This window comes from Pipistrellus hanaki (assembly GCF_964339955.1).
Source record: "Pipistrellus hanaki genome assembly, chromosome: 4".
Lineage (NCBI taxonomy): Eukaryota > Metazoa > Chordata > Mammalia > Chiroptera > Vespertilionidae > Pipistrellus > Pipistrellus hanaki.
This window is the reverse complement of record NC_140506.1, coordinates 83,908,340-83,926,694: the sequence shown is the minus strand read 5'-3', so window position 1 is coordinate 83,926,694 and position 18,355 is coordinate 83,908,340. Positions and strand designations below refer to the sequence as shown.

Sequence of the window (18,355 nt, the reverse complement as noted above, 5' to 3'; positions counted from 1 at the left end):
TTGAGGAGTACTCACAGGTGTACTCCTGTGAGGTAGGATCCCCCTCCCACACTCCCAGTTCACAGATGAGAGCTCACAGGCTCAGAGAGGCTGTGTTGCAAAGACACACAGCTAGGAAGGGATCAAAAGCAGGTGTTTCATATTTTTTTAAATTCAAACTTGTCTTTGTGTGTCCCCTCTGTGCTTGTGCCACTTCCTGCACCTCACTGTCCTGGGAGCTTCGGGATGGGAGTTGGACCCCCAAGGCCACCTCTTTAGCGTGTGGGGGCCTAGGAGCCCCTCCTGGCTGGGAACACCCCTCCCCTGGGCCTGCTGACCCCGGTGTTCTCTCTGCAGCCTTCCCAGAGGAGCTGCCTGCAGACCTGAAGCACAGGAAGCTGGGTGAGCAGGTGGTGGGCCCGAGGGCGGGGGGTTGGGGGGTGTTAGAGGGACTGCAAGGCGGGCCAGCCAGGGCTCCTCAACTACATACAGAAATTGGCATTTGAGAGCCAGGGATCAGAGAGGCAAAGCCACGTGTCCCAGATCACACAGCCGGTGAACAAGTTTAGGATCCCAAAGCTGTGTAGTCTGAGGGCTACCAGGAAACAGCTTCTCCCACAGAGCTTCCTCGCTAACATCGCTCCCTCCTCTTTATGCTGAGTCAGAGCTGAGACCTCGCTCCCTCTCAAGCAGATCCCCACCTTGCTCCACTGCTTCTTTCAGAGTGCAGCCCGTCACCCATGCCTGCCCGCCCAACCCCAACCTTCAGTGAGCCTCTTCCTCCTAGCTCACCATCTTCCCCACCAGATGCTTCCTCTCCCCCCTCCTCCCACCCAGTTGTTATTGCAAAGGTGGAAAGACCAGCCCCTGGGGAACAGACTGAGGAATGAGAGGCTTGTGGTCTGATGGAAGAAGCCTAGTCCCTGACCTCAGGGAGGTAGGGGTCCTGCCCCTGAAGACCCCAGGATAATGGGGGAGCAGTCCCTGTCTTCAGGGAGCACCCAGTTGAATGAGGGAAGCAGGTCTCTACCCTCTTAGTCTCCCCATTACACCCTTGCCCCAGTCTGATGGGGGTGCCACCACTCTTCTTTGGGAAGTGCCTGGGTCTCCTTGGGAACTCTGTGACTGGCTGTAGGAAGTAGAAGGGCCCTGGGCCAGCAGCCTACGTCAGGTGTGTCCTGCCTCAGTGGCTTAATGGGACCACCACGAGTCTTCACCTCAGGAAGCTCTTAGGGCCCAGGCACAGAGAGGGCTGGGGACAGGGGCCTGGCTGCCCGGCATAGAGTAGTTGCTGATCAAACCAGCTTTGCCCAGAGCTGAGAAGCAGATGGGAGTTTCCTCCAACTGCCAGGAGAGAGATGTACCCTTCTCCCAGAGCGCTCCCACCCCAGGAAGACCCCTCCAGGCAGCCTCTTAGGTCCCATGCAGCCTCTAACATGGCCTTCCACTCAGCCGAGCCCCTGACTGCGCCTGTGATGACTGGCACGTTCCTGGTGGGGCCAGTGATTGACTCCTCGGCTCTGCCCTGCCCATCACCCCCTGCTCTGTTCAACAAGGAGCCCACATCCGTCCAGACTGGGCCGGAGGAAACCGTCCTGACGCCTGGTAGGTGAGGGGCTGGGAGAAGGAGGGCTTCCCCCTCCCTGTGCCAGAGGAGTGACAAAGACAGGGCCCACCAGGGACAGAATCCTGACCCCCAACCAGTGTCACCCGCTCCCGTCCCAGCCAGTCCCATCCTGGGTTCCCATCCACTCGGTCTGTGCCAGAAAACATGTCCCTTGAGGCACAGCAGGGAATCGCCACCAATTAGAGAATTCGCCTGCCAGCCAGTGCCTCCATCCACTGTGGAGGGACCACTTCTCTGTGCCAGCCACTCTGCCAGGGTCCAGGGACACTGCCTTGGGAAGGCAGACACCACTGCTGCTCCCTTTAGGACGAGAGCCAGATATTAATCAGATAATCACAAAACAGGATTACAAACACAGGTGCTGCGGAGGGTCCCACCTCACTGCCTTGGTCTCTTGCAGCGCCCCCCTCCGGTTCCTTGCTGAGCTGCCTGAGTCTCCCTGCTGGGCCCATCCACATCATCCCCACCCTCCCTGCTCTGCCCCAGGGGCTCTGGCAAATCTCAGGAGCCGGGACAGAGGTGCCCAGTATACTCATCTACCAAGGTGAGTGAGGGAGGCCTGGCCCCACCCCTCTCCTGCTACCTGACTCCTCCCCCCTCCCCAGGCATTTGGCAGGTGCAACCTAGTACCCTTCCATGATCTTCTCTCCTCTCTGTCTCCACTTCCCAAGAATCAAAGTAGAGGAGCAGAGCTCCCCAAGGGGGTCTGGGTGAGCAACCCACTGAGTGGCTGTGTGGCCTTCAAGTGTCACTTTTCCCCACTAAGCCTTCATTTTTTCCTTCTTTTTCCCACATTATTAGACATTGTTATATTTTTAAACTACAACAACAATACATATGCATTAAAAAGTCAAACAATAAGAGATGCTTATAAGGATCACCGAGTCTCTCCCTCACTCTTTTAGTAAAACCTTGTGAGCAGTTTGGTGTGTATCCTTGCACAGCTTTCTCTGAATTACCTTGTTTCATGATTAGTAAAATGATCCGTTCTGATGGTCACAATGATGGGCTGTGAATTGCCCAGGGGAAGGCATGTTTGGCTCTCAGAAATGGGAGAGAGAATGAGGCCAGGCTATACTTCCACTCCATTGAAGAGCATCCTTTGAAGGTGGCATTGCCAATTTATGTATAAGTCACAGGTGTCCCAGAAGCAGGGGGACATTTTGGGCATCTAGGAAAATGAACACTGACCTAAGTTCTCTATGAGTGAATGTGTTCATTTCACAGGTATGGAAACCAAGGTTTCAGAAGCTAGATGTAACTCCAGAGCTTTTTCTTCAACTATGAAATTTTCTTCCATTATGAAATGCTGTCCATTGGAAGTTCTCTTTTCCTCTCCCCAGACTCTCCAAGCCCCACAGGCTGATTTGAGTGTCTCAATTAGGTGACTCAACTAGGTTCCTGGCTGGGCATCCAGTTGTTCTTATATTCCCTTTCCACCTAATTTAGGTGAGATGCCCCAAGCACCCACTTCTAGCAGCCCAGCTGTCCCCAGCCTCCCAAAGTCCCCAGACCGACCTGGCTCCACCAGCCCCTTCGCCCCGGCTGCCGCTGACCTTCCCAGCATGCCAGAGCCAGCCCTGACCTCCCGTGCAAATGTAACAGGTAAGGAGCTCAGGGCCTGTGAGAGGCACTGGAAGCAGGATTCGGGCCCTGGGAAAGAATTGCTGCTGCAGATCAGGTCCACACTCAGCTGCCTGCAGGGACAAGCAGGTTGTGTTTATGTAAACAGGGCGGGGCGGGGGGGGGGGTGTCCAGGGAGTGGAGGGTCTGGGAGGGTGGGTGAGGGGGACAGCTGGAGAATCCAGGTCCCACCTAAACCAGGCCACCAGCCTTTATCAGCTTGTCGCCGGGCAGGAAAGCCCAGTGTGGCCAGAAATTTTGAATTGTCAGCAGAATCTGGGAATCTTGACATTTTACATATTGTGATTTTTAAAAACATTGGTGAAAATGTTTAAAAGTAAAGCTGGCCAAAGAAAGACGTCTTTGAGTGGGATACAATCTTAAGTCCCCACCTTGTGACACCCCCTTGCTCCCCAGCCCTTGTGGGCTCTACCCTCTGCATACTTCTGCATACTCAGAGAACTGAATGCCTCAGAGGGAGGGAAGACCCTAGGGTACTCTTCACCCCAATTCTGACACTGTCTTCTTCATCTCCAGAGGATGAGATGTCCCCCACCCAATGTCGGGAAGCCGGCAAGGCCTCCAGGAAGCCTCCAAAATATCCTGGTGAGTGGTAGCAGGGTCCCCCTGCCCTGGGTGTTGGAGGCGGGAGCCCAAGTCTAGCTTTACTTCACTCATTCACTCAACATTTGTTTGACTGCTTATGTTGGCATACTCATTCGTTCATTCACTCATTTGATCCTGCCATCATATCACATTCATTCTAGCACTCAAACTCCAGTACATTTATTAAAGACCTACCCTTCAATAAGCCCACACTAGTGCTGCATCTTGTTTGCAAGGTTGAGAGAATGAATGAAAGAAGAGTGGGTGACTGAGTAAGGGGATGGAAGAAGTTATGGTCGATTTGCATCTTACTCTTTTATTAGTGTATATCATTAACATCACAAACAATCCTCATATTACCCCCATTTTACAGATGAGGAAACTGAGGCATAATGGATATATAACATGCTCAAGATACACTAATAAGTGGTGGAGCTAAGATTTGAACCAGACACATGGATTTCACAATCTTAACTATTTTTTAAAAATATATTTTACTGATTTTTTACAGAGAGGAAGAGAGAGGGATAGAGAGTTAGAAACATCGACAAGAGAGAATCATCTCGATCAGCTGCCTCTTGCACACCCCCTACTGGGGATGTGCCCGCAACCAAGGTACATGCCCTTGACCGGAATCGAACCCGGGACTTTTCAGTCAGCAGGCCAACGCTCTATCCACTGAGCCAAACCGGTTTCGGCCACAATCTTAACTATTAACACCCCACCAAAGTCCTCCCTATTGTGAGTGAGTAAAGAAGGAGGTTAGTGAGTACATGAAGGAGTGGAAAGGTAAATGAGAAGATGAGGGAATGATGGGTGTGGGAATGAATGAGTATTTGGGTAACAATGAGGCAGTTGATAAAGAAGGTGGTTGGTAAAGATCGTGTGGTGAATGAATGGAGAAGCTCGTGATGGTGGCCATGCTGGCCTCTTGGCTGCCCTCACGGTGGCCAGTCCTGCCACCTCCCTCATCCCTTGTCTTGGCAGAGAGAGTGGAGCAGTTTTGCCGTTCATTGCGGGACAAGTACCAGGCCACGCCGGCAGGCCCGGAAGACATCCTGGTGGAGGTGGACCTGATGAGGGCCCGGCTGGGGAGGAGCAGCAGCAAGAGCCTGGAGAGGGAACTGGTCACCCTGGACTGGGCAGAGCAGCAGCCAGCCTCTGGAGGTCTGCCTGGGGTGCTGCTTGCTGCTAGCGACGGCCGGCGGCCGCGTGAGACACAGGTGATCGCTGTGCTGGGCAAGGCAGGACAGGGGAAGAGCCGCTGGGCCCGGGCAGTGAGCCGGGCCTGGGCCTGCGGCCAGCTGCCACAGTACGACTTTGTCTTCTACCTGCCCTGCCACTGTTTGGACCGATCAGGGGACACCTACCGCCTGCAGGATCTGCTCTTCTCCCTGGGCCCGCAGCCACTGCCGGGGGACAGTGAGGTCTTTGGCCACATCCTGAGGAGGCCTGACCGCCTTCTGCTCATCCTGGACGCCTTTGAGGAGCTCGAAGCCCAAGACGGCCTCCTGCCCGGTGCGGGTGGACCCATGGTGGCGGCGTCAGAGCCCAGCTCCCACCGGGGGCTGCTGGCCGGCCTCCTCCAGCGCAAGCTGCTGCGAGGCTGTACCCTGCTGGTCACGGTCCGGTCCCGGGGCCGCCTGGCACAGAGCCTGAGCAAGGCGGACGCCCTGTTCCAGATGGCCGGCTTCTCGGCCCAGCAGGCTGAGACCTATGTGGAGCGCTACTTTGAACACGTGGGGGCCGCTCACCACCGGGAAAGAGCCCTGGCGCTCCTCCGGGGCCAGCCCCTGCTTCTCAGTCACAGCCACAGCCCCACCGTGTGCCGGGCCGTGTGCCAGCTCTCGCAGGCCCTCCTGGAGCAGGAAGAGGGGGCTGAGCTGCCTTCCACACTGACAGGACTCTACGTTGGCCTCCTAGGCCCGGCGGTCTGTGACAGCCCCCCAGGGGCCCTGGAGGCGGTGGCCAGGCTGGCCTGGGAGCTGGGCCGCGGACACCACAGCGCCATGCGGGAGGACCGGCTCCCAGAGAAGGTGAGGGCCTGGGCTGTGGCCAAAGGCTTAGTGCAGCCCTGCCCTGGGGCTCCAGAGACTGAGCTGGCCTTCCCCAGCTTCCTCCTGCAGTGCTTCCTGGGGGCCCTGTGGCTGGCTCTGAGCGGCGAGATCAAGGACAAGGAGCTGCCGCAGTACTTGGCATTGACCCCGAGGAAGAAGAGGCCCTATGACAACTGGCTGGAGGGCATGCCGCGCTTTCTGGCCGGGCTGATCTTCCAGCCTCACGCCCGCTGCCTGGGAGCCCTGGCCAGGCCGGCGGTGGCCAGCGTGGTGGACAGGAAGCAGAAGGTGCTCACCAAGTACCTGAAGCGGCTGCAGCCAGGGTTGCTGCAGGCGGGGCGGCTGCTGGAGCTGCTGCACTGTGCCCACGAGGCGTCGGACGCTGGCCTTTGGCGGCATGTGGTGCAGGGGCTCCCCGCCCACCTCTCCTTCCTGGGCACCCGGCTCACACCTCCGGACACCCACATCCTGGGCAGGACCTTGGAGACAGCGGGCCGTGACTTTTCCCTGGACCTCCGCAGCACGGGCATTGACCCCTCTGGACTCAGGAGTCTCGTGGGACTCAGCTGCGTCACCCGGTTCAGGTGGGGTCAGGGGATAGGAGAGGGGCTTCTTTGCATGGAGCACCTGCTGTGGTCTTGCCACCATGCTGAGTTCATTCTGTGGGGTCGCATGTATATGCACAGCAGCCAGGGGTGGGTGGAAGGGCGGGCGGAAGGGTGGGCGGAAGGGCGGGCGGGGGCGGGGGGGGGCGGAAGTGATTCCCTCGTTTTTAAGATGAGGCTGAAGTTCAGAGAGGGTCAGCAGCTTGCCAAGATCATACATACACCCGGTGAGGGACAGCTTCATTCTTTCAACCAGTATTTGAAGGTGCCCATATGCCAGGCACTGGGCCATGTCTAGAATCTAAGACTGACTGAGGTTCAGATTTGTTTTCTCTCCACCCCTGATCAGGCCACCATTCTGTCATGATTGGAGTAAAGCTACAGCCTTCCCTCCACCCCTCCACCTCCCTACTTCCATCCATTCTCTCCTGTTCCACGTCACTATATTTAACCATCAGAGCAGTCTTCCCGGAACTTGAATCTGGCCATACTTACAACCCTTTAGAAGTCTCCCAATCCAAAGGGAATGAATGACGTTTAAATTCCTTAATTTGGCTCACTTAAATCCTTCTGTTTTAAACACTTCAGCCTAATCTCTAGAGAATCTCTCCCGCCTTTCCCATAGATATATTTTACCCAAGCTGTAAGGTCCTACGTCATTGTAGTGGTTCAATCCAAGAATTTATCACTGAGCTTCCTAGTAATCAAAGCAAAAAAGGAAACCAAACCCCTCAGGGATTTGGGGGGAAAAATCAATAAGGGCTGATGGACGTGGTCTCTGAGGCTCTCGGGAGGAGGTGAGGGTTCAGCTGAGAGAGGGAAGTATCTGAATACGTAGGAGGTCCCTTCAGGAAGCTGCCCCTTCATTAGGGTCTAGCCCTGTCACCACGCAGGGGTCTGAGGCCCTCCCTCCACAGGGCTGCTTTGAGTGACACGGTGGGGCTGTGGGAGTCCCTACAACAGCACGGGGAGGCCAAGCTACTCCAGGCGGTGGAAGAGAAGTTCACTATTGAGCCTTTCAAAGCCGAGTCCATGAAGGATGTGGAAGACCTGGGCAACCTGGTGCAGATCCAGAGGTGAGGGGGACGGGGGTGGGAGGTGGTCCAGGCCAGGCAAGTTGAAGGCCTAGAGGACCTAAAATCAAGTTTTCCCTTAGCACTTCCAAGGCATCCTCTCCTTTGGGACATCCCGTGCCTTCACCCTGGGCCATGGCTACCCAGAATCTCTCAATGCAGTTACCACCCAGGCAGAACCCCCAGAACTTCCACTTTGTCCCGTTCAAAACTTGCCATCATGTACCTAATCTTTCCCAGCTAAAGCCAGGGATGTGCGTACTCTTCTTTGCTAAGAGACTTTAATGAGCTGCCTTCTGCAATGAGTAACAGAAGGGAAACCTACATCAATCTTTCAAGGCAGCCAGGACCAGTATGGTACCCATTTTATAGAGAGCAGAGCTCGAAAGCCTAGAGAACAGAGGAGACTTGGCCACAGGACAACTGTCTTTCAGTCATGCCATCGTCATATATTGTTTGAGCACATACTCTGTGCTGTCTGCATGGGTCTGGCTTTGCCATGACACACACAGTAATGCCTTAATAATGTCCTGTCTCGAGGTTTTTCTTTTTAATAGGGGGCATCTGTAGCCACAAGAAAGGCGATCTTTGGGGGGGATTTTGGGCCCTGGGGCAGGTATCTTAGGACACCTAGGTAGGGTCTCAGCATCAGGCAAAGAGCCTGCTCCCGCCTAACAGTGTCCCTTCTCTCCAGGACAAGAAGCTCCTCCGAAGACATAGCCAGGGAACTCCCCGCCATCCGGGACCTAAAGAAGCTCGAGTTTGCGTAAGCAAAGGGGCGGATTGTCTCGGGTCCCCTTGAGGTTTCTTCTCCAGCATTTGCTGGGCTTGTGCCACCAGAAGGGAGATGGGTCCCCAGAATTATTCTTACCCTCTCACCCCACCCCTCTGGGAACTAGCTTCTAATAGCTGGAGCTTGGCCCTTCTGGGCTAGCAAGATAGTTGGCTCATTGACTGGCAAGCATGCTTATTTGAATTCATTCATTCAACAGACCTACTCAGGTGGACAAGGCCATTGTCCTCAGTGAGCTCACAGCCTTGTGTAAAGAGACAGTTGCCACCTGCTGAGATAAGTGGCAGAAAACTCAAGGATTGTGAGAGTGCAGAGGTGGGGGAGATCAGGGGACTTCCTGGAGGAGGCGATGAAAGCAATAAACCTTGAGCAAGAAGTGGGAATGAGCAGGTGGGGAGGCCACACAGGGCAGAGGTGTTATCCTCTCCCCATCGTGCAGATGCAGACACGGAGGCCTGGAGAATGTAAATTGTTTGCGCAGAGTCACAAAAGTCAGTGTAGCCTGGCTCTTGTTCCAACAAAGAGAAAAGCTAAATTCGTGTTTGGTCCTTGTAAGGGAATCTAAAATCATCTAACGATTAGGAAGGCCTTATTAAATGCCTACAGTGTACTCAGTCCATCTGATATATAACTTCACTAACTTCAAGAGCTGCTCTGGGGAGAGAGTCATTATCTTTCCCATTTTACAGATGAGGAAACTGAGACCCAGTGAGGTTAAGTAACTTGCCCAAGGTTCCCAGCTGGCCACCCACAAGCTGTCTGCTTCTCCTGGTCACTGCTCCCCCTGCACCCAGAAAAAAAGGGGAGGGGGCGGAAAGAAGAAGAAAAAAAAGGGTTTCTTGTTTCAAACAGAGACAAGTTGCCAAATTTGTGCAGAGATAAAAATATTGCTGAAAAGAGGAAATGTATGAAAACAATTACCAGGGGCTCCTCTAGCTTAGAATTATTTTCAGCTTAAAAAGCCCCTGGTTCAAGATCGGAACTGTGCTCTGGGGAACAGCAACCGTGGGGTGGAACAGCCCAGAACCAGGACACAGGCCACCTGGCTGCCGGAAGCCCCAAGACAGTTCTGAGGAAAGAAGGAAGGAAGGAAGGAAAGACTATTCTGGTGCATGACTGGCAGCCACTGTTCCAGGCACACTGTAGGCCTCATCTACCCACGTAGGTCAGACTGCTCGGCCGCTGAAAACCCTAGGGCTCTGTCTTGTAGACAGCGTTCTTCTCTGATTCAGTGCTCACTTACCTCTTCACCTGACCTCCTACACTCCCTCCCTTGCTCACTCTACTCCGGTCACATGGGCTCCTTGCTGGTTTTCAACCTTACTAAACATGGCCCGGCCTCTGGGTCTTTGCATGTCCTGGGCAGAAAGTGTCCTTCTGCCCAGAACACTTTCCCCAGGTAGCTACATGGCCGGCGCCCTCACTCTCTTCTGGTTCTCACTGAGCGAGGCCTTTTCTGACCCCCATTTTTTTTTTTTTCTTTATTGATTACTGACCCCCATTTTTTAAAGTAAAATTTCATCCCACATCATGTATTTTTCCCCACATCAGATAGTATACTAATATATTTTTTTAAAATACATATTTTCATTGATTTCAGAGAGGAAGGGAGAGGGAAATAGAAACATTAACGATGAATCATTGATTGGCTTCCTCTCGCACGCCCCCTACTGGGGACTTGAGCCATGACCTCCTGGTTCATATGTCAACACTCAACCACTGAGCCACTCCTGCTGGGCATACCAATATCTTTGATTACTTGTCTTACCCTCTGGAATTTCAGCTCCACAAGGGCAAGGATATTTGCCTGGTTTTCTCACAGCTGTCTCCGTGACGAGCTCTATGGGCCTGGCACCCAGGAGGCAAATAATCAATATTTGATGAATGAATTCCTTAATCCTAGCACCGTATGAGGTTAGAGCTAACTTTTAGGAAACTGAGGTGCAGAGGTGAAAAGATTTGCCCAAAAGGCCCCAGGGAAGGGAAGTGTCAGGTCCTTGATTCAAAACAGATTATGGACTCCTATGTCGTGGCCTTTCTCGAGGCTAGTGGTTCCCAAACTTTAGGGTTTCAAAGACACAATATTTCAGAGTGAATTTGAGTGAGTATGTGCAGTTACCATCTTAATTTTTATCAAGTATAAATTCATCCAAACAAGTAAAATAACTCCTGCTTGCACCATCATTTTATCAAAGAATGAACATTTTAACAGCAAAGAAGTCTATTAAGGAATATAATTTCAGAATAAAGGACTGTTCTATGTTTACCATATTTTAAAAACAAAACAGCCCTCCATTGTCTTTATTTTTCTCATTCTCTCAAAGTCTAGTCTAAATGACAGACAGTCCAGGCTGTGTGGCCTTGAGTTAGCTAACCTCTCTGTGCCTCCAGTTCCCCACCTGTGAAATGGGGACAAGAATTGCTCTTAGCTCAGAGTCATTGTGACTAATTAAATGAGATCTAGTCCCAGTGAAAGACACGCTGTGTTTCTGGCACATAATAAGTGCTCAAGAAACTCTTCTATTTGTTATTAAAATGCAAATAAGCAAACCATCTTTTTGGGGGCTGGTAGCAGTGCTCAAGCCAGTATTTGGGAGCCAGGCCAAGGCAGGAGAAGGGTGTATGTCGATGTAAGCAGGAGTGAGAACCCACCCAGATGATAGCTGGGGAGCTGCCAGCCGGCCACTTGGGGGGCTTTGAAATCTCAGAGCAGATTTGGGGTCCCACTTGGTGGGACTGGGGAGAGGGGGAGAAGTTAGGGTAGAGGAGGAGGCCTCAGATGGGCCTGCCTTCTGTGCCCTGTCTGTACCCCACCCACCCTGAGGCTGAATTGAGGGACCATGACTGTCTCAGGGTCTTACCTCTGCTCTTTGCTTCCTAGGCTGGGCCCTGTCTCGGGCCCCCAGGCTTTCCCAAAACTGGTGAGGATCCTGGAGGCCTTCTCCTCCCTCCAGCACCTGGAGTGAGTACAGACCCCAGAGCCTTCCGTGACTCCCCAAACCCTGCCCCTGTTCGTGTAAGTTTGTGTGAGTTTGTCTCTCTGTCCTAAAGCTTCCTTTATGGGACTGACCAGATGACCCCACTGCAGGGAAGCAAAAGCAGATGGGAATTCTACCCCCTTCCCCTTTTTATTTTTAAGTCTAATCCTTTTGTGACCTTTGAAACTCTTCCCCTCACATGTTGCTCCTAGCAACCCACAGAGCAGCAGGGTCAGAGAGCAGAATCCCACGGTACAGTCGAGGCCCAAGAGATTGCCAGGAAGTTTCCCAAACTTGTGAGGGCACCCAGGAAGCAAAATAGGGGTTCAGGCCCTTGGAGAGCTAGAACCTTGTGGCCTGGCTGTCCAGTTGGTGCCCTTGGGTGATGAAGACTCCCTCTCAAAAGCTCAGGAGCAGATAGAGATCTGCTATGGGATGTCCGGGGCTGGGGGATGGGATGGGAGCCCAGGTGGGTCGGAGGGAGGGGAAACGTCAGGTGACTTCCAAGGTGCTGGCTGATGGCCTCCCCGTGTGATTTCACCTGCAGCCTGGACTCCTCGCTGAGCGAGAACAAGATCGGGGACGAGGGTGTCGCGCAGCTCTCGGCCACCTTCCCTCGGCTGAAGGCTCTGGAGACTCTCAAGTAAGTGGGCTGGGCCTGCCCTTCCTGCTCCATTTTCCCTCAAGGTGGGCTGGCTTTTTCATTCTTTCCTTCACTTGTCCATTCAATCATTCATCCACGTAATCATTCATCCATCCATTCCTTCATTCGTCCTTTCACTCATTCATTCCTTTATGAAATCTTCATGCACCCAATCACTTCTTAATTTAATCAACAAATATTTAAGGAGCACTTAATGTGTGCAGGCTCCATTCTAGGCCCTAAAGATCCAGCTTTAAACAAAACAAGCAGCATCCCTGACCTCAGGAGTCTTCTAGAGGACGACACAATAAACAAGCAAACAGATAAAGCCGTAATTATAAAGTATCTTACCTAATAATAGACAAACCTATAAATTGACCATGCCTCTGCTACGCCCACCAGTCAATGAGGAGTGATATGCAAATTAACCAAACAAAGATGGTGGTTAATTTGCATACACAGGTGCCAAGCAACCTGGGGCAGGTGGGACGCTTGCCTTGTTGCCATGATGATGCAGGCATTCTGCCCACCCCCAGGTCTCTCAGGGCCTCTGGGCAGAGTGGGAAGGCGGGGCCAGAGTGGAAAAAGGTGGCTTCCAGGATGGAATAGAAAGGTGGTGCTGACAGCCAGGGAAAGGAAGGCCATTCAGACATGAATCTTTGTGCATCGGGCTTCTAGTATAGTAATAAAAATAAACAGTGTTTAGTGACAGAAAATTACCCAGGAGGTGAAATAGGAAAGATAGATTAGGATTTATCAGTAAAAACATTATCAAAATAGTATGTATATAAAACTATTCTGGGCCCTAGTCAAAATAGTTCTGGGTTCAGTTCCAGTCAAGGGTACGTACCTTGGTTGCAGGCTCCTCCCTGGCGGGGCCCCTGGTCAAGGCTCTTGCAGGGGGAAACCAATTGATGTGTCTCTGTGTCTTTCCCTTTCTCTTCCACTCTCCCTAAGAATCAATGGAAAAAATAACCTCAGGTGATTAACAACAAAAGCTATTCTGTGCTTTGGGAAGTAGGAGATGGATATGATGCAAGAAGATCAATATGATCTTTCTCTTTTTACTGAACATATGGTCAAAATTTATCCACACCCCACTTCATAACCATGATTAGGATGGCCACAGAATTCACCAGAATTCGCTTAAGGCATTTCCTTGATTGTAAGACACTGAGGCTTCTCAAGTAATTTATAATGTTCTAGGTAACTCTGTGAGTAAGCCAGATTTCCCTTTTAGTCCTTCCTTCCTCTTTTTCTAATTCCTTCCTTCTTTCTCCTTCCCTCCCCCCACCCCATCCCTCCCTCTTTTACTTTCCCTCTCTTTCCTTCATTTCACTGCCCTACTTAACTTTTCATTGAGCACCTACTGTGTGCTTGGCATTACTCTAAGCACAGCAGGAATGCAGGAATGAACAAAGAACAGAGCAGGCCCCTTGCCTGGTGGAGCCCACAACCATCAGACAAATAACATGAACACTTACTTAGGTACAGAGTTGAAAAGTCATCCCAAGGGGTCCCAGGTGGTTTGGTTCAGTGAACAGAGTGTAGGCCTGTGGATTGAAGGGGCCCGGGTTCGATTCTGGCCAGGGCCTGGGTTGCTGTCTTGATCCTCAGTGAGGGGCCTGCATGAGGCAGCCGATTAAATGGTTCTCTTTCATCAGTGATGTTTCTGTCTTTCTCTACCTCTTCCTTCCTTTCTGAAATCAATAAAGGTATACTTAAAAAAAAAAAAAAAGGCCATTCAAAGGGGATGCTATCCTATATAATAAAGATGTAATATGCAAATGGTCATTACACTGTGAAGCATAACAACCAACAGAGTAAGGACCGAATCATGAATCAGCAGGAGGGTGGGGTAGCCAGCTACAAGCAGGCGGTGGAGAGCTACAGGAGGGGTCAGGGCAGCAAGCTATGGGGGGTGGAGGGGCAGCTACAGGAGGGTAGCAGTGAGCTACTGGCGAGCCACTGGTGCACAGATTCGCGCGCAGGGCTACTAGTAAAATCATAAAACAGGTGTGGGTGGGAAAGCACTCTCTCTTGTGCATCCTCACCCCCCATCATCCCACTCAGCAGCAGGGCCTAACAGTGTCCTTTTATTTATTAACAGTCACCACCAGTCTCCCACTGTGCCATCCACAGTTGATTACCCACAGCTCTCCTTAAGGTCCTTGTCCTGTCTTAGCTGCTCTGGGCCACCCTGTGCAGAAGCGAGAGTTCCTCAGTCTGTCCCAGGGAAGGCAGGTAGGGGGAAGGGTGTACAAGGTTGGCCTTCTTGCTGTTTCCCTGCAGCTTGTCCCAGAACAGCATCACTGACGTGGGCGCCTGCAAGCTCGCCAAGGCCCTGCCCTCACTGGCTGCATCCCTCCTCAGGCTGAGGTGAGTGGGGTCCTGCTGAGCTGGCGGGCGGGGGGAGGGCAGAGAGCCCCCTTTGTACCAGCTGCATAGTCCCACATTGGGAACCTGGAGGCAGTCACTACAGGCTGTTCTGCTGTGCCAGAGTTGCACAACTTGGGGGCGGGGGGGTGGTACTCATCTAAAATCAATATGAACACAAACCCCTGGTTGGTCATTGCCTCTGTTTCTTCATCTGGAAAATGGGTACCATCCCAATGCCCTATGGAAAGCCCTTGGGGCAATGCTGGGCCCTGGGGCACAGTAAATATTGGTTCTCTTCTCCCAGGAGATGGAGGACTAAGCTTTTTCTAGAGTCTTTTTATTTTTATTTTTATTTCAGAGAGAGAGGGAGAGAGAGATAGAAACATCAGTGATGAGAGAGAATCATTGATCAGCTGCCTCCTGCATGACTCCTACTGGGGATCAAGCCCGAAACCCAGGAACATGACCTGATCAGGAATCGAACTGTGACCTCCTGGTTCATGGGTACACACTCAACCACTGAGCCACAGGGGCAAGAGGAGTGTTGATTTCTGGAAGGCTGTCCACCCTCAGCCTTGGCTGGCTCTTGTCACTCATACACGTCAGTGCCTATACTGCCACCTTCTGGTGGACTTTGGCACAGCACCTCTTGCTCTTGATTTCTTCCAGCCTGGACCCTCGTGAGGGAACTGAGAGCTTGGGCCAGATCCCCAGTCATTCAGCTCAGCATCGCTGGGTCTCCTCCCTCCCCAGGCTGGGAGGAACTTCCCTCTCTTTCCCCAGTCCTCATCCCATGCCAAGGGCAGCCAGAACCAAATTCCCAGGGAGATGGCATCTGGTTGGTCCATTCTTTATCCTTCCATTCAGGACCTCTGGGTTCAGCTGTATAGATTGTGTCCTGTGCAACTCCTAGCCTTTGTGACTGGCACCCTATAGAGTTGTGCAGGGCATCTAATATTCTCTAACATCAACCATGGGCCAGCCTATGCTAGAAGCTAGAGACACAACTACGAGCAAAAGAGATGTGGTTCTTGCTTTCATGTTTCTTACATAAGCAAGTGAGCATATGCACAAATAAGATATTTTAAAATAAAGTAGTGATTTATGCTGGGAAGGAAACTGACAGAGGCCCAGGCGTTGCAACAGGGAGTAATGAATTCACCAGAGAGGACAGGGAACCTGTGAGGAGGTGACCATTCCCCTTCCACGGGCTGCTTTAGGAGGAAAGCATTCCAAGAAGAGGGAGTGGCAGATCCAAAGGCCCTGAGGTAGGAAAGAGGTTGGGTCTTGGAGCGCCAGGAGGGCCACTGTGGTTGGATACAGTGAATGAGGGACAGAGGGGTAAGGGGAGAGAGGTAAGTGGAGGCCAAATCATGCAAAGAAACTCTTGTAGGTGAGGCGGGGGTTTGTAAATGAAGAAGCAGATGGGGCCTATGGAGGTGACACCTGATGCGACTGCTGCTGAAAGAAACCTCATGTCATGGAATCTAAGATGCTATTTGCTGTGAGACACCTTTCAGAGGACAAAACACTGCAGATTATGACACCCCACTGATGATTAGACCCTGATCTCAGTAATATTCAAATATGTGAACAGGTGCTTCTTGGCATGAATGAAATATGGGCCTCCTGGGTTCTAAGACCTACCCCAGACACAGATTGCAGAGCCCCTTGCCTGGTGCCTGTCCTGGCAGCAGCCAAATCATGACATCAGGGGATGCTGGAGTTCAGCCTGAATCCACTTTGCTGCAGTATAGACCTGCTGCTTTTACGTGCAGCCCTGCAGTGTAGCTGTCATGGCAAAGTCATGGCCTTGAGATTAGAACCATAGCAGTAGCTGGCTTGTGGAAAGGATGCTTAGTGATGAGTGTTCAGCTTAAGTCAGCATCAGTGACATCCGTCGTGCTATTTTCAACATTGCAGATGGTGACTGTGAATACACCACAGAAACCTGAGCCAGCCCAGCGCCTGGGCTTTTCTCACCCCTTGATCCTCAGTGCCGGTCATACCTTCTATAGTGACTCATTTAACCCTCACTAACCATCCTGGGAGGTGAAATAACCACAGCTAACACTTAGTTCATTCCACATGCTGTTCTTTTTTAAAAATAATATTTTTATTTTACAAAATACAGAGAGGAAGGGAGAGGGCCAGAGAGCTAGAAACATCGATGAGAGAGAAGCATCGATCAGCTGCCTCTCGCACACCCCCTCACTGGGTATGTGCCCGCAACCAAGGTACATGCCCTTGCCCAGAATCGAACCTGGGACCCTTCAGTTCTCAGGCTGATGTTCTATCCAGTGAGCCAAACAGGCTAGGGCCTGTTCTATGTTTTAGCAGCATTAACTCATTTATTCCTCCTCACAATGACTCTATCATGCCCATTTTATGGAGGAGCAAACTGAGCCACAGGGGAGTTAATTTGTCAAAGGTCACATAGGCAGCAGGTGGCAGAGTTGGGATTTGAACTCCTGAAGTCTCAGCACAGAAGCTACCACTTCTCAGTCCTGCTGCTTCCCGGACTCACTGTATGAGCGTGGAGAAGTGGCCTCATCTCTCTGGGCCTCAGTTTGCCCCCTGTAAAGTGGGGCAGTAATCCCAGCTGGATGTGGATCCCCCTGGGCCCTGAACCCCTGCACCCAGCCCGGTCCTGTCTTCTGTTTCTGGCAGCTTGTACAATAACTGCATCTGTGACGTGGGAGCCAAGAGCCTGGCTCACGTGCTTCCGGACATGGTGTCCCTGCGGGTCCTGGAGTGAGTATGGGAACCTGGGCAGTGGGTGGTCGCTGCTGAGAGGGCCTGCGGAGACGGGGCTCCCTCTGGCATCACTGAGAGGACTGGGCTGCGGTCTGGTTGTCGAGAGTGTGGTAGTGGCCTTGGGCTGGGGTGGGATGGTCCTGAGAGCCAGGCCCCAGGACGGGTTTCTCTCCCCAGTGTCCAGTACAACAAGTTCACAGCCGTTGGGGCCCAGCAGCTGGCGGCCAGCCTGAGGAAGTGCCCTGATGTGGAGACACTGGCGTAAGTCTAAGTGGCCCCCTGGGTGGTCCCGTGAGTCCTGAGCGCAGATCCTGCTCTGCCTGCCACCAACAGGTGGCCTTGGGCAAGCAGGACCCTACTACACCCCTCTGGCCTCAGCTTCTTCATCTGCAAAAGGGCGGTGGTGATAACATTTGCCCCGAAGAAGTTTGGGGAGGCTTAAATTAGTCAAGACTGATACAGCAGCTAGAACTCTATTGGGTAAATGAAAATGCTTAATGTGTTGGGTTGAATAATACAAAATTGCCTGTATAAACCATGTTCACCTACAAAATTGGCAATTTCATATGGCTCAAACTTTTTATTATGTCACCATGATGTCTAATGTTCAATACTAGTACTTTATATATGTTCAAAGCACATTCATGTACATAAGCACACATATCTTCTAAGAGGGATAAGGTGTATCATATACACTACATGGTTAGATTATTATGATCTCTAAACGCATAATAATCTGGCCACTCAATATATATATATATATATATATATATATATATATATAGCCTGGTGCATGAATTCATGCATGGGTAGGGTCTGGTCAGCCTGGCCAGGTGGAGGGGACATGGGCGGTTGGCTGGCCTGCCTGCTAGTCAAACTCCTGGTCAAGGGAATAATTTGCAAATTAGCCTTTTATTACATAGGATATACACTGAGTGGCCAGATTATTATGCGTTCAGAGATCATAATAATCTGGCCACTCAGTGTAGACTCATTTTATAGCTGAGAAGAATAAGGCACAGAGTTTAACCAATGATTTTGAGGTCATACAGCCAGTCAGTGTCAGAACCAGGTCTAAAGAAAGGGGCTTTGGGGTTCCTGGGCCTCTGCTGTCCCCATACCCCCAGTCTGGTTTTGCCAACTGGGAAGTCCCCAAAGTGCCAGACTGATGAGAGGAGAGATTTGGGAGCAGCTGTGTTGGGGGCTCAAGGTCACACTTTCTCCTCTAACCTGGC

The 18,355-nt window shown here is 51.8% G+C and overlaps 1 protein-coding gene across 6 annotated transcripts in view; it reads left to right on the top strand.

Annotated features, from left to right (window-relative positions):
* CIITA (class II major histocompatibility complex transactivator) overlaps positions 1–18,355 on the top strand; it is a 51,359-nt gene that overhangs the window by 31,493 nt on the left and 1,511 nt on the right. For 4 of the 6 annotated variants that reach the window (XM_084881100.1, XM_084881103.1, XM_084881101.1 and 1 more), the window contains exons 6-18: positions 337–381; positions 1,432–1,584; positions 2,007–2,150; positions 3,056–3,211; positions 3,767–3,835; positions 4,823–6,476; positions 7,415–7,573; positions 8,265–8,336; positions 11,245–11,325; positions 11,889–11,984; positions 14,277–14,363; positions 17,034–17,117; positions 17,298–17,381. In XM_084881100.1, coding sequence (XP_084737226.1) covers positions 337–381; positions 1,432–1,584; positions 2,007–2,150; positions 3,056–3,211; positions 3,767–3,835; positions 4,823–6,476; positions 7,415–7,573; positions 8,265–8,336; positions 11,245–11,325; positions 11,889–11,984; positions 14,277–14,363; positions 17,034–17,117; positions 17,298–17,381 — 2,884 coding nt within the window. Of the gene's footprint in view, positions 1–336; positions 382–1,431; positions 1,585–2,006; positions 2,151–3,055; positions 3,212–3,766; positions 3,836–4,822; positions 6,477–7,414; positions 7,574–8,264; positions 8,337–11,244; positions 11,380–11,414; positions 11,869–11,888; positions 11,985–14,276; positions 14,364–17,033; positions 17,118–17,297; positions 17,382–18,355 lie in introns of those variants that run through there. The other 2 variants (XR_014794802.1, XM_084881102.1) reach the window with 2 other exon arrangements.